The 14,539-nt window shown below is 48.4% G+C and overlaps 1 protein-coding gene and 2 long non-coding RNA genes across 7 annotated transcripts in view; 2 read left to right on the plus strand and 1 right to left on the minus strand.

Annotated features, from left to right (window-relative positions):
* Positions 1–14: 14 nt before the first annotated feature.
* LOC111094509 overlaps positions 15–14,539 on the plus strand; it is a 24,868-nt gene continuing 10,343 nt past the window's right edge. For 4 of the 5 annotated variants that reach the window (XR_005385585.1, XR_005385587.1, XR_005385588.1 and 1 more), the window contains exons 1-4: positions 15–237; positions 4,702–4,846; positions 5,697–5,872; positions 7,728–7,844. This is a non-coding gene — a long non-coding RNA (uncharacterized LOC111094509). Of the gene's footprint in view, positions 531–4,701; positions 4,847–5,696; positions 5,873–7,727; positions 7,845–14,539 lie in introns of all 5 variants that reach the window. The other variant, XR_005385586.1, reaches the window with a different exon arrangement.
* On the plus strand, positions 12,459–14,123 carry LOC102156938 (adenylate kinase 2, mitochondrial-like). Its single transcript, XM_038586027.1, is given in 2 exon segments — positions 12,459–13,080; positions 13,082–14,123. Coding segments are annotated over 2 exon segments (705 nt in total). The 5' UTR covers positions 12,459–12,525; the 3' UTR covers positions 13,232–14,123.
* The window catches only part of LOC111094510, a 15,507-nt gene continuing 15,159 nt past the window's right edge, over positions 14,192–14,539 (minus strand). The window contains exon 4 of the long non-coding RNA XR_005385590.1: positions 14,192–14,358. This is a non-coding gene — a long non-coding RNA (uncharacterized LOC111094510). The remainder of the gene's footprint in view (positions 14,359–14,539) is intronic.

The raw sequence follows: 14,539 nt of genomic DNA on the forward strand, positions 1-14,539 counted from the left end.
GAGGTGAAAGCCAGATGATTAATTTAACCTAAGTTCAGACAGGAGGAGGCACTGGTTGACTTTAGAGGCAGCCTGCCATGATAAAATGTCAAGAGATGCAGAGACATTATCATTATGCACAAGAAGCGAGGGGAAAGAGATACTACCGAACCTAGCAGAGCCAGGAAAAGGGGAAGGTAAAGGAAAAAAAATCAAACCCAAGCGTCTTGGCCATCCTCAAAAGATCTACAGTAGGAGGTGGGTAATTTGGCCATGAACTCTAGGCAGAGTGGGAGGCTATATTAACCTCCCTCAGAGAATTGCTCATCTAAGAATAAGAAGATCCTTCAGTCTATTAGCTTGAGTCTTTTTAAAAGGAGGCCAAGACCTGAGAAAAAATTACACAAGATGAGATATAAATATGGAAGAACACGCTGTCTTAATTAAGGGATAGGAGGGAGTCACCCAGAGGGCTTCGGGGGATAGGGAGCCAGCCTGCCTGGAGTCACATCCCAGCTCTATCTCTTACCAGCTGGGGGACATCGGGTAAGGTAAGTTAGTAACCTCACTGGGTCTCCTTTTCCTCATCTGTACCTGGGATGACTATGGGACCTACCTCATAGGGCTGTTCCTCAGAGGCAATGAGTTTATGATATACATCAAACACTTGGCACCTAGTAAGCACTATATAAATATTTCCCATTATTCTCATTATGCATGAGCCATGTCCTCAAAGTCGGTGTATCTAGTCTCTTCCCTAACAGGCCCCATCCCACTTATACCTGCCCATAAGACTCTACCATTTCATCACCACCCAGATTCTGGGAAAAGATTAAGCATCTTTGTGCGCATCCTCAGGGAGGCTCATTGAATGATTCCAGGCTGTGGTTCCGAGGGCTATAGCTCTAGAGTTTCTGAATAGAGCATCAGTTTCCAAACAAACATGTAATGCAAACATTTGCCAACACCCAAACATTGGATTCACCAAACAAAGACTTGGAAAATTGACACATTTGTTTCAATCAAAGCAAATAAATGATAGGCTTGGGTTATTAGGATGCATAAGCATTTTGTTTACATTTCCCAGAATTGCTTTCAACAAAAAGCAGCCAGCAGGTGGAACTGCTTGCATTTAAACAGTTAGACTATTAGGATGAAACAGGCATTTCTAGAATATTTTCTTAGACCTCTGCAGTTTAAAGGAAGCTAGGTTGACAAAGGATTCAATCAGATGATCTGATTGGGTTGAGCCTCCTATTATGTGCGAACTATTCTATCTGAAATTATTCTCTTGAAGATCCCACCAGCATATCCATGATTCTGTTCTCAGCGTTATTCTGTTTAAGTATTCCTATACTCTGCAGGATCTGGAAATACTTGGTTTTGATGTTTGCAGCATCCCTTTCCCTCGGTTTTATCTGTGAAGTCCTGGGCATTCACTAGTCTTTTTGTTTATTATTCCCTCCATGGCTGCAAAGATATTTTATTCCATTTCTTGAGGGAAGTAAGTTTTAATTGCCAATCGAGGAGGTATTCAACATGATAAGGTATCTAAACCCTGAGAGCTTCCTCTTTTCATTAAAATGTAGATCCAATTTCTTTTCCCTTAATGCCACATGCTGTTATTAAACCGAAATAACGGAAATAGTAAAAGCCAGATGCCACTTCGGTCTCAGGTTTGACGTGGGCACAATTTCCTCTCCTCAAGTTTAATCTGCTGTTATTTACTAACCCGGTCCTCTGGAAGAATGCACAATTTAAATGTAAATGCAATTTACATAGGGGAGCAGATAGTAGATTTGCAGTTTCAATTGCCAATAACCGTTTGCAAAGGGGGGAATCAACTAAAGCAAAGATCAGCAGCTGTCAGGCTGAAGTCTGCATCACTTGCCATTATCCTCGACTTCCCTCCTGAAGGCACCTGTCTCTGAGCCTCAGCGACGCGAGCAAAAGGAAGCAGAGAACCGAGGCATTTTCCCCAGATATTTCAAACTGAATTTACTATTGACTAGGGGAGAAAAGAGGAAGTTTGGGTTTCACCTGGGCAAAGTCTGTTGCTATCATCGTTGGAGTCATTAACTGACCCATCCCTTTCAACAAATATTTTTTAAAGGTTTTATTTATTCATGAGAGACACGAAGACAGAGGCAGAGACACAGGCAGAGGGAGAAGCAGGCTCCATGCAGGGAGCCCGACGTGGGACTCGATCCCCGGTCTCCAGGATCACACCCTGGGCCGAAGGCAGTGCTAAACTGCTGGGACACCCGGGCTGCCCTTCTTTTCTTTTTTTTTTTTTTAAAGATTTTATTTATTTATTCATTGAAAGAGAGAGAGAGCACGCACACAAGTGGGGGTAAGGGCACAGGGAGAGGGAGAAGCAGGCTCCACACAGGGAGCCCGATGCAGGACTTGATCCCAGGACCCCGGGATCACGCCCTGAGCCAAAGGTAGATGCTCAATCGCTGAGCCACTCAGGCATCCCCCTTTCAACAAATATTTATTGATCATCTCCTACGAGACAGACTCATGCTTGGCCTAAATTATAAAGTGGTAGAGAGGAGAATACAAAGATACAGTTCTCCTTGTAAGGCGCTCATTTTCTCCTTCAAGAAAAAGAGAATAATGGCAGGAAAATAAGGTAAGCTGTTAACACAGTGCTACAAGGAACCCAGATTTGGAAACCCCCAACCCCAAGTGTTGATGTGTTTAGGCTGAGACTTCCAGAATGAGCAGTGTGCCCTATAACAAGGGGGGCTAGGGACCGTCATTCTAGGAGTGCGGTGATAGAAGACCAATGAGAGAAATGAGCTGGGGGATAGTCTGGGGCTAATTTGGGAAGGTGCCTGTGGGCCGCGTTAAAAGAATTCACTCTTCACCTCTGGGCACATTTGCAAGTTTGGAGATGGGACTTGGCAAGATTAAATTTCTGTTTGACACTGGCTGGGGGCTTCCTGTGTTTGTGCATTTGATACAACCTAAGTTTGGTTCTGTGTGGAGACTAAGCTGGTTGTGCAGAGTCTGGAGGCTATACTCAGGGGAGCTGTTCCAACAGTCCAGAGAAGAGTTGATTCAGACTTGGACCAGGCCAGTGTGGAGGGAGGACTGATTCTTGAAGGATTTAGGAGCTGGAATAGTCAGGACAGGATGTCTGATTGGATGTTTCCTCTTGACTTCACTGTCACAGGCATGAGCTCCATCTAAATCTTTTGTTTCCGTCATGAGCCCACTTCCAGAAGGAACCATATGGGGTTTGGTCTACACTGCACCGACACTGCAATGATTCTGTATTGTCTAGTCAGTCCTTGATTATCCAACACTACTTGAAGGCAGCAGTGATGCAGATAATCCATAATGCTCTTCTATTTGGCTTTGGAATTAATTACACCTTTTAGAGCAAATTTGCCTTCCTAATTAATCTTTCTTAGGCTAATATTAAAATTAACTAATATTCTCTGAGCCTGTAACAGCTGGGCAGGGGAGGGGGAGAGCAGTGAAGGGGAGGGCAGGGTAGCTGCTCAGACTTAGGCTGAGCAGCAGGAGAAAGACACTTCACATTAAAATTCGGGGTGAATCATCTGCTGGGGGTGAGGTGGGGTGGGGAGTGGGCATGAGCTGGGTCTAGCTCATGGAGAGGGACTCAGATCCCTTGGGAGTTTCGTCCCTGAGCACCCACTATGCGCTGAGCACCTGGCTCAGCCTGAAGGTAAGAACACAGCAGTGTCTCTGCTGTCAAGGAGCTGCCTGTTTCTTGGGGACAACGGAGGAGTAAACAGATCGTTTAATCAAATGCAGGCAGGCCTCTGGCAGAAGCATCTTCTCAAGAGAATAAGGTATGAACAAGGTTAATGGAGAAAAAAAACAAAAACAAATTTGTATTAAACAAAGGGAGAAAGTCGCTTAATTGCTGTTTTATAAACACACCAGCAAATATGCTTTTACTAAAATGAGTGCATATAGTTTCTTCTTTCAGTGGCTCAAATTTGTAAATTCCTCTTCTGTGAAGTAAGACATGATCCTCCCTAGTGATTTTTAAGCTATAATACTTCGGCCCCAAGATTTCCTCTTAGCTGCCATGGAGGGCTGAGGGCCCAGAGCAAGCCCAACCCTGACTGCTTTACATATGGAGCTCCTATGAAGACTGTCTTTCTTTCTTTCTTTCTTTCTTTCTTCTTTCTTTCTTTCTTTCTTTCTTTCTTTCTTTCAGAGTACTAGGGGGTCGAGGGCAGGGGGCAGAAGGAACGGGGAGAGAGAATCTTTAAGCAGACTCCATACCAAAGTGAAGCCCGATGTGGGGCTCAAACTCCTGATACTGGGATTATGACTAAGCGCAAATCAAGAGTAGGATGTTTAACTGAAAGAGTGCCCCAGGTGCCCCAGAAGACTGCTTTAAAGGAAAAAAAGTTTTAAAGATTTTATTTGAGAGAGAGAGAGAGAGAGAGCAGGGGGCAGAGGGAGAAGCAGACTCCCAGCTGAGCAGAGCCTCGATCCCAGGACCCTGAGATCATGACCTGAGCCAAAGGCAGATGCTTAACTGACTGAGCCACCCAGGTGCCCTTAAAGGAAAAATTTGAGTGCCACACAAAGTTAGGAAGCTACTCATCTAGACTGTTCCCTATACTGCTTCCTAAAACCAAAATGACCTCTAGTCCTGTTATGAGCACAAATCAAACCTTAGGATACTGACAAGTTCTGATCCTGAGGTCTTCCTTCCTGGTGTCCTAGAAGTCCTGCATACGGAGATTCATTGTGCATAAGCCTGCAAGAAATTCTGTATAATCCATGGGTGACAGATAACGAGAAACGTGCGTTTTGTCCTCAAAGGGACGATGTTCTAAATGGAGAAACCAAACCACACACAAGGGAAAAGGTAAATCAAAGTTCATAATCGCCAACACAGCAGTACCCGTGAGTGCCACAGAGGTTCAGAAGTAGAGAAAAGCATCCCCGCTGGTTGGGAGTGGCAAGTGTTCAGGGAAAGCTTCCTGGAGGAGGAGGAATTCAGAGTGGGAGCTAAAGCACAGGCAAGGTCCGGGCAGGCAGGAAGCAGGAGGATGGGCATTCTAGGCGAGGACACGTCACGAACAAAGGAATGGAGTAGGCTGGCTTCAGCAAAGCACTTGCTTAGAGAAGTGGATGGATACGGTGGAACCAAAGAGCCCTAGGATTTCCTGGCTAGGTCTAGGCCCCCAGCACCGCTCTGCCTCCAGGATCCTCCCATTCTGGGGCCCTCTGATGAGAATATTAGGTCGCCCCTTCATGCGGCTGATGGGGTGCTCAGTCTGACAGCAAGGCCAACAGGAAGACTGTCCTGACAGTGCAGGGCAAGATGCATTTCAGGGGAAGAGACACCAGCAGGGAGATGTCATGGGCTCCTGGCCCTAGTGTCCCCATGAAATGGTCATGAATGGTAGTGGAGGAACACAAAGAGGCTTTGGACTGCCAGAGTCCCAGCCAGGAGCTCGAAAGCCACCAGAGGACCTTGAGAGGCAAATGCAGAGGGGTTAGGACTATCTCCTGACTGTCTGCCTCTGCTTGTATCCTGGACCTGCGACATACTGGAAGCTCTCTTACCCTGGGCCCTGGCTTTCACAACTTCAGAATGGAAATATAATAACGGTACATGTTTCATGGAATTACTGAGGACTGAATTACTGCATCTCAGGTGTTTGAAACACTATTTTCTTTTTTTTTTTTTAATTTTTATTTATTTATGATAGTTACAGAGAGAGAGAGGCAGAGACACAGGCAGAGGGAGAAGCAGGTTCCATGCACCGGGAGCCCGACGTGGGATTCAATCCCGGGTCTCCAGGATCGCGCCCTGGGCTGAAGGCAGGCGCCAAACCGCTGCACCACCCAGGGATCCCGAAACACTATTTTCAATAAGTGCCCACAAGTAAGTGCTCAAAAGTGTGAGTTGTGAGTAAAGCCTCATTACTATGCCATGGCATTAGGGACATATCCCAGGGCTCTCAATGGGGAGAGGACGGACATGGAGATGACAGGGACATCTTCCAACCTCATCCAGTATCATAGCCCACCTTTTGTCCTGAGGCCAGGGAAACTGTCCTTCTGTAAAGAACAGTCAGGGATCTGCTTTTCCTCCAAGGAACATTCCAGAGAGAGGGAACGGACTTCCAGTGCAGTAAAGGGAGGGTATTCATTCAGTGAGAGGAACACTCAGAACACTCACTAAGGAGCAGCCACATTTAATAAAAGACTAGACATGCGGTGCCTGGGTGGCTCAGTTGGTTAAATATCTGACTCTTGGTTTTGGCTCAGGTCATGATCTCAGGTTGTGGGATGGAGCACCAAGTCAGACTCCCAGTTCAGCTAAGAGTCTGTTTATCCCCCTCCTTCTACTCCTCCCCCCCTTTCTCATAAATAAAAATCAAGTCTTAAAAAAAAAAAAAAAGGCTAGACAACCCAGATGGAGAGGGCATGGTGGGAGATCCAGACCTGCCCTTAAAACCCAGGAGAGGTCAATTCTCGCGATTTAAAAGAAACTATGCAAGAGTTTAGGACAATCACGGAAAGAGAATCAAGGTGGAAGCAAAATAAAAAAGAACAAGTAGAAGCAGCAAACGGAACCAAGAACAAGGCTAAAAGAGAAGGAAACCCTAATAGCCCATATATATGGTTACTGTGCATGCAGGAGGATTTCCAATTTGACCTAGCTTTCCACAGCCACACAAAAATCTAGCCCATTCCATACTCACAAAATAAAAACAAAACTGTTCCAGAGAATTCTACCTGTTCCTGGTACTAAGGAATGTTGATGTTTCCTGGGGATCTCCTGAGTGTGTAGAGCAATGAGGTGACAGCTAAGGTGCAAGGCTGACGACTGGCGGCAGTGGGGGTGAGGGAGGAATTAGGGAGCACAAGGAGCTCTCGGCTCTGTCCTGAGGACAGTGGGAGCCATTTTTTTTAAATTTCCACAACGTTTTTAGGATTAAAAAAAAATTTTTTTTTAAGGAATCTCTATACCTAACATGGGGCTCAAACTCACAACCCCAAGATCAGGGGTCTCATGCTCCACTGACTGAGCCAGCCATAACTTTTAAACTCAGTTAATTTTAAACAGTTTCAGGCAGAAGGAAATTATAAGCAAGTAAAGTGAAAGTTTAATGAAACACACACACACCCTTCACTCTGCTTCAACGGTTGTGAACATTTTGCCTGTCAGCACAGGGCTTTGAGCAGGGGAGTGACATGATGACGTTTGTGTCTAGAAGAGATGCCTTTAGATGCTGTAGAGAGGATGGTAGGAGTGGCGCAGGATTGCACACAGGGGTATCATTAGGTTGCAGCAAATCATTCATTCATTGAACAAATAATTCCTGAGGTCTACCTCAGGAACGTGCCTGACACTGTTCTGGATTTAAGAGTAAATCAAGTGGGCAGCCCCGGTGGCGCAGCGGTTTGGCGCCGCCTGCAGTCCAGGGCGTGATCCTGGAGATCTGGGATCGAGTCCCACGGGCTCCCTGCATGGAGCCTGCTTCTCCCTCTGCCTGTGTCTCTGCCTCTCTCTCACTTTCTTTGTGTTAAATAAATAAATCTTTAAAAAAAAAAGAGTAAATAAAGTAATGGGGTTCCTGCCCTCCTAGAGCTCATGTCCTAGGAATTCCCTTCAATTCATGAAGTGAACAAGAACATTTCAGAGTGTGATAATGAGATAAGGACTTGGGGGGGGGGGCGCAGGGGGCTAATTCAGATTGGGTGGTCAGGGAGGGTCATGCTTGTATGCCCAGAACAAGAAAGCCAGGTGGCTGCAACAGCATCAGCAAGAGGGTGGGAGAGATGAGACCAGAGAGGCAAGGTGAGAAGAGGTGATGGCTCCGATGAAGGTGTTGGCGGCGGAGGTGCAGGTAAGCATGTTTGAGGGAGATTTAGGAGGGAGAGCCAACAGGATTTGGTGATGGGTCAAACGTAGGGTGGAGAGTGTGGGTGTCAAGAATGACTCTCCGGCTTGAAATGAAGGATGATTTCTGGCTCAAGTATCTGGGTGGACAAGGGTGACCTTTACTGAGACAGAGAAGAGACATGTGTAGAACTCAGGCTCCCAGGGGGCCCCTCACAGCTGTTCGAAGTGAAGCTACTTCTACCACCAGCTCCAGTCAAGAAACCAACTATCTATGTAGCTTGTGGACCAGACAGTTGCCTTGAGAAAATCCAAACCATCACTACCCTCACCCCTAACCCTCCAAAGGGACACTAACCCACCTCCACTTCCAATCACATAGAGCATATGGATGGATGCTTCTGGGTCCAGCTTAATTTGGTTGGGCAGTGGAGGAGATGAAGGAGATGCCACAGCCTCTGGGGGAGGGTGGGAACATTAATCTGAATCAGAGGAATATGGTCTCCATGGTGATGTTTTTATCATCATAGCAGGAGTCCTCTGAAACCATGTCTGTGCCTCATGCCATTTTGGGGCTTATCTCAATGTCCCCTGTCTCGGGTGGTTATGATAGCTGAGATTCAAAAGGAGCAGGATTTTGCTGGGAGGCCGTATGTAGGTCTGGCTAGAGGGAAGCCTGGCATTAGAATTTCAATCCTGTGACTTCTGCACGGTGCACCAATTAGAAAGGATATAAAAGGTGGTCTGTGAAGATAGCTGGGGTGGGGAGGAGGAAGATGCCCCAAATGCAATCTAGACAGGATACCACAGTGACCAGGCAGGTGTCTGTTTCTGGAAATGACAGCAACTCTCCTTCACCCGATTATCCATTTTGCCCTAGAAGGGCATTTTTTTCAGCTCTTTTTTGGGGGGGAGGGGAGAGGGCTGGGACGGGCATTCAGAGTCATTGTCTGGGAATGAATCCTGGACAGCAGGAGGCTACTGCGTTCACTCCTCGTCCCCATCATCTGTCACCCAGCGAGGGCCGCCGGCAGCCAGGCCGCGGACTGCCTAATGAAGACGGAGAGGTGGTTCCGGCTGTGCACAGGTGGCGCTTCCCCATTAACAGAGGTGACATTCCGAAACACTACTCATTACGGAGCAGACATTGGACAGGGCTGGGACACATATTGATGGCAGCAGGGCCAGCCAGCGTCTGTCTCAAACCCCACTGCCCCCGAGAGAGCGAGAGAGCCAGAAAGAAGCGTCAGGAGTGTCAAAGCCACAGGTCCCTCACTTTGCAGAGAACAATTAATGCCTGCCACTCCGGACATTCAGGGCGAAGTCATCGTCTCCACTTCGGGAACCCCCAAGGGTCCTGATCTTCAGGCACCGTCCCCCCCCCACCCATGCGCACCGACTCCCGAAGTTCGAGCCCTTCAACTCCTGTCCCCGCGGGAAGGGCTGATGGTGGGGATGCTGTGCAGGTGCGGGCTGGGCCGCAAAACGCGACCTGGATCTGGAATGGGCCACGAGGCAGCTAAGAGCTACGGAGGAGGCCCAGGGGGGCTGAGGGCTGAGGGCGGGGGACCCCAGCACCAAGCGGCCGCGGCTCCACCGCGCACAGGCCCCCGCGGCCCGCAGCCCCCGCGCCCGCCCCGCTCCCCGAGCCGCAGCAGACGGAACTCGACTTAAAAATAACTATTTTGACAGTTCAGATGTAAATATGTGAGCGACGCGTGGGGCTGCTGCTCCTCCACACTTCCCCTCTCCCTCGCTCCCTACCCCAGCCCCTACTCCGCCGAGGCCGAGGTGGTGGGAGAGCGCCGCCTGCAGCACGCGCCCCAGCCCGCAGCGGCGGGAAGAGACTGGTCCGAGAACGCTCGGCTTGGGGGGGTGGGGGGTGGGGGTGGAGGAGGAGAGCCTCGGCAGGTGGAAGATCCCCAGCTCGCTCCCACCGCGCCCCGCCCCTACACTGCATTTAGGGGCAAGCGCATCCATGTACCGTTTCTTGTCTATCGCTGGAGAAAGGAGAAGCCACCTAGGATACAGGTGAGCTCACCTTGTAGCTCCTGACCCCTCCGAGTGCGTCTCCAATTCAGTCTGACCTGTGTTTACTGACTCTGTTCCGCAGCCAACGCTGTGCTGGAGGCGATGGGAGATGTGCGATTTGCAAAATCTTTTGCCATCTGTAAATCTTCTTTCAGCTGACCCTTTTGGTTAACTCGTCCTTAACCCCTGAGCTAAGTGAGCCCTTCAGCACATGCCCTCTTATCTGATCCTCACAAAAACAAAAATCATCTGCATTTTACATATGCAAAACAGAGGTTTGGGGAGATTAAGGGAGTTCTCCAGACTGCCACAGCTAGTGGAGAGGACTGAGATCAGAACACGAGACTGGGGGGATGCCTGGGGTGGCTCAGTGGTTGAGCGTCTGCTTTTGGCTCAGGTCTGTGATCCTGGGGTCCTGGGATCTGGGTCCCACATCGGGCTCCCCGTGGGGAGCCTCCTTCTCCCTCTGTCTATGTCTCTGCCTTTCTCTCTCTGTCTCATGAATAAATAAATAAAATCTTTAAAACAAACAGAACACAGGTCTGGTGCTATTTCCCCTATAGACAGTTCAGAGGAGGGAAGGTCTCCATCCACCCATAGAAGTAGGGAAACCGAGGTCCAGACAGACAAAGACATGGGTTTGTCTGACCACCAACAAGCATCTGAGCTGGAGCAGAGCCAGGACAAAAACAGGAGCTTCGGGACTGCCAGCCCATGCCCCTGTCCTCAACCTTCTGGACCCAGCAGTGCGCTGGGACTTGATGGGACATCATATGATGTCTGTGAGGTTTTCTGACTGTAGCCTTGGAAGGAGGATAGAGGAAAAAGTAGTTGGAGAGAGAAAGAAGGGGAAGGGAAGAGGAGGGAGGAAGTCTGGAGAATAAAGGAGTAGAAGCAGGCACAGGCATGCTTAGCCTGGCTGGGCAGAGCTGTGAGATAGAGGTAGTTCCTTGTCAGACTGCCCAGCTACACTTTTCTTTGTCCCCTTTTTCCCACCAGGTCATCCCCAGCCAGTTGCCCATTGGTGCTATTATGCATTTTCCCCCAATCCTAATGAAACCTGCCTCAGAGACACCTGGATGGCTCAGGCGGTTGAGCATCTGCCTTTGGCTCAGGGCGTGAGTCCCAGGATTGAGTCCTGCATGGGGCTCTCCTTGGGGAGCTAGCATCTCCCTCTGCCTGCGTCTCTGCCTCTCTCTCTGTGTCTCTCATGAATAAATAAATAAAATCTTCATTACAAAAACAAACAAGAAACCTGTCTCAGGAGGGCATCTGCTGTAGTCACTGATGCTGTAGAGCAAATGCCTGACAACTGGTCAGAGTGTGCCTCCTTCCTGGATTACAAATCCAAGGAGATCAAAGCTTAACGCAAAAGAGAGGAAGCACTAATGAAATTTCAGGTATCAGACTCTTGGAGAGGAGAGCAATTTGGGAGCAATAGGGCCTAACTGCAACAGAAGAAGCCATGTACGGCATCTGCTTGCAAGGTCAAGGCTGGCTGTGTCTGTACATATGACCACAGGCAGATGTCTGTAGGTGTTGGCAAGGAGAGAGGGGCCCTCAGGATCCATGCTTTGAAGGTTCTTTCCTCTTCATCCTTCAAGGCTCAGCTGGAAATTCTCCTCCTCTGTGAAGTCTTCCCTGATCCCTCTCCACCTTCCAAACAGTTCTGCGGTCTCAGACCCCTGCGGCCTTAAGGCACTTTGCTATATATTCGACCTAACGCATCCTGCGTCCTTCAAGCCTTGGCATGTTGCCTTTTATTAAATTGTGAATTCCTCAAGGGGCAGAGCAATGTCTTATTTCCTTGTTTCTCCTGCAGCTCCTCCCAGAGGACTTTGCACAGAGTCAGGACTCGATCTTGATTGGAAGGCTTGAGTTGACAGCAGTACAGTGCACTTTCCCCACACAAGGAAGTAAGGACGATGCCGATAGCAGGAGGGTTAGGGGCAGGTGTCCTGCTGATTCCTGAAGACTAGAGGGTATGGGGCACTTACCTGCCCCAGACCATTTCTTTCTTTCTTTTCTTTTTTTTTTTTTAGATTTTTATTTATTTATTTGAGAGAAAGAGAGAGCATGAGCTGGGGGAGGGGCAGAGAGGGGAGGGAGAAGCAGACTCCTTGTGGAGTGGGTAGCCTGATGTGGGGCTTGATCACAGGATCCTTGGACCCCAGGACCCCTGGACCCTGGGATCATGACCTGAGCCAAAGGCAGACCTTAACTGACTGAGTCACCCAGGAGCCCTGCCTCAGACCATTTAAAAACACTTATTGAGTGCTTCTGTGCTAGGCAGCATGGTGGCGAACCAGGAGAAGGGGCAGCCACCCCTTTCAAGAGCAGTAAATCTACTGCTCTCAACTATAGATTAGCTTCATCCTGCCCAAAACCGTTCTCCATGCCTACGGGATGCTGGCTTTGGGTTTAGACATTATGGCTCTAGCTCCCTGAGCCAATCTCTGTCCCTCCGATCAAAGTAGAGTCATGGTACAAGAATTCTTTTTTTTTTTTTTTTTTAAGATTTTATGTTCAAGGAATCCCTACACCCAACGTGAGGCTCCAACTCACAACCCTGAGATTAAGAGTCTCATGGTCTAAGCGCTGGACCTGCGAGGTGTGTGTGTGCGCTGGCGGGTTGAGCGGCGAGAGGCTTGGTGGCCATGGCTCCCAACGTCCCCGCGGCTGAACCGGCCCCAGAGAGTCCTAAAGGCATCCGGGCTGTGCTGCTGGGGCCTCCCGGGGCGGGCAAGGGTACCCAGGCACCCAAATTGGCTGAAAACTTCTGTGTCTGCCATTTGGCTACGGGGGACATGCTGAGGGCCATGGTGGCTTCTGGCTCAGAACTGGGGAAAAAGCTGAAGGCCACTATGGATGCTGGGAAATTGGTGAGTGATGAAATGGTAGTGGAGCTCATTGAGAAGAATTTGGAGACCCCTCAATGCAAGAATGGTTTTCTTCTAGATGGCTTCCCTCGGACTGTGAGGCAGGCAGAAATGCTTGATGACCTCATGGAGAAGAGGAAAGAGAAGCTTGACTCTGTGATTGAATTCAGCATCCCAGACTCTCTGCTGATCCAAAGAATCACAGGAAGGCTGATTCACCCTCTGAGTGGCCGTTCCTACCATGAGGAGTTCAATCCTCCAAAGGAACCCATGAAAGATGATATCACTGGGGAGCCCTTGGTCCGACGGTCAGATGATAATGAGAAGGCCTTAAAAAATCCGCCTGGAGGCCTACCACACTCAGACCACCCCACTGGTGGACTACTACAGGAAACGAGGGATCCACTCTGTCATTGACGCCACCCAGACCCCCGACGTCGTGTTTGCCAGCATCCTAGCAGCCTTCTCCAAAGCCACATCCTAGTAACAGAAGGCCAGGCGAGACCTCACCACTGCTCATCACCCCGCGGCGTGATCCCTGCTCTTAGGTGCTGGGCAGAGAGGAGGGGTGGTCACGGTGAGGATGGAGAGGGAGGAGTGGTGAGGATCCAAAAGGAGTAACAAAGAACAGCAATGTGGTAGTGAGGCCATCTCTTTTATACATAATAGAGGAGTCTGAAAAAGTACAGAGGAAGGGGGAAATTAATTAAAAAAAAAACTGATTAGAGGCCGTAAATAGAAATAAGGAGGTGTAGTATTGTTTCTAAAGGATCCACGTTTCATTTACTGTGGATTGGTGACAATATTTTTTAAAGCCAAATGCCCTAAGACCTCAGTTTTTATCTCAGAGCCTCATGGATTGCCAGCCTAAAAATGCAGGAAATCAAACTGTTGTCCTGACCTTCTTAAAGCTTGGAACAGGGAGAGTTCAACTCCTGGCCCTAGTTCCCTGCACCATGAGATCAAAAGATTGTCTCCACATTGGAAAGAAATTGGAGGGGGAGGGGCGTATTCATGGAGGCAGTGGCTCAGCTAATTAAATTTCCTCGAGTTGTGGGGAAAGTGGGGCTGGTTTCCCTCCTTAATGATGCACCATTATGTACTGGTCCACCTGTTCTCATGGGTCAGTTCTCAGCAGCCACTCAGCATCCCTGCGCTCTTGCCATCTTCCATCCACGATGTGGGAAGGGACCCTTGTTAGTAAGAGCAAGCGTCCTAAGCAACATCATCCAAAGATTGTCCTTTCCATCCTCAAATCCTGTGAGTGGGATCACTCGTCAGCACTGTGATGTATTATTTTCAATGAGGTGCCTTTCTTAACCGACCAAATGCTGCCTTGTTTGGCCCCTAAATCAATAAAGTATGTTAAAAATTTGTAAAAAATAAAAAATAAAAAAAAAGAGTCTCATGGTCTACCGACGAAGCCAGCAGGCACCCCAAAGAATTCTTTCAAAAAATACTTTTATTGATATGTAATTCACATACTATATAATATTTCTTATTCTTAATATTATGCTGTCTTGTAGCATCTTGCTCTCCTTGTAAGCCTGAAAATTCCCATTTGTTCTGTCAATAGTCCTGAGAAGCCCGACTTAAAGGTCTTTATTCTTTCTGTAAAAAATAAAAAGCACTTTTCAGTCTATGGGGTCATATTATAATCCTAAAGCACCTTCCCAGTTCCCCAGCCCACCTCCTCCAGCCAGCTTGATCCTACTATTTCTCTGGGATTGCAGAAGGCAAGAGGCCTGCCTTCCCTCAATGTATAGGTAGCACAAGAGAAGCTCATACTCTA

This window comes from Canis lupus, chromosome 38 (genome assembly GCF_011100685.1).
Source record: "Canis lupus familiaris isolate Mischka breed German Shepherd chromosome 38, alternate assembly UU_Cfam_GSD_1.0, whole genome shotgun sequence".
NCBI classification, from domain to species: domain Eukaryota; kingdom Metazoa; phylum Chordata; class Mammalia; order Carnivora; family Canidae; genus Canis; species Canis lupus.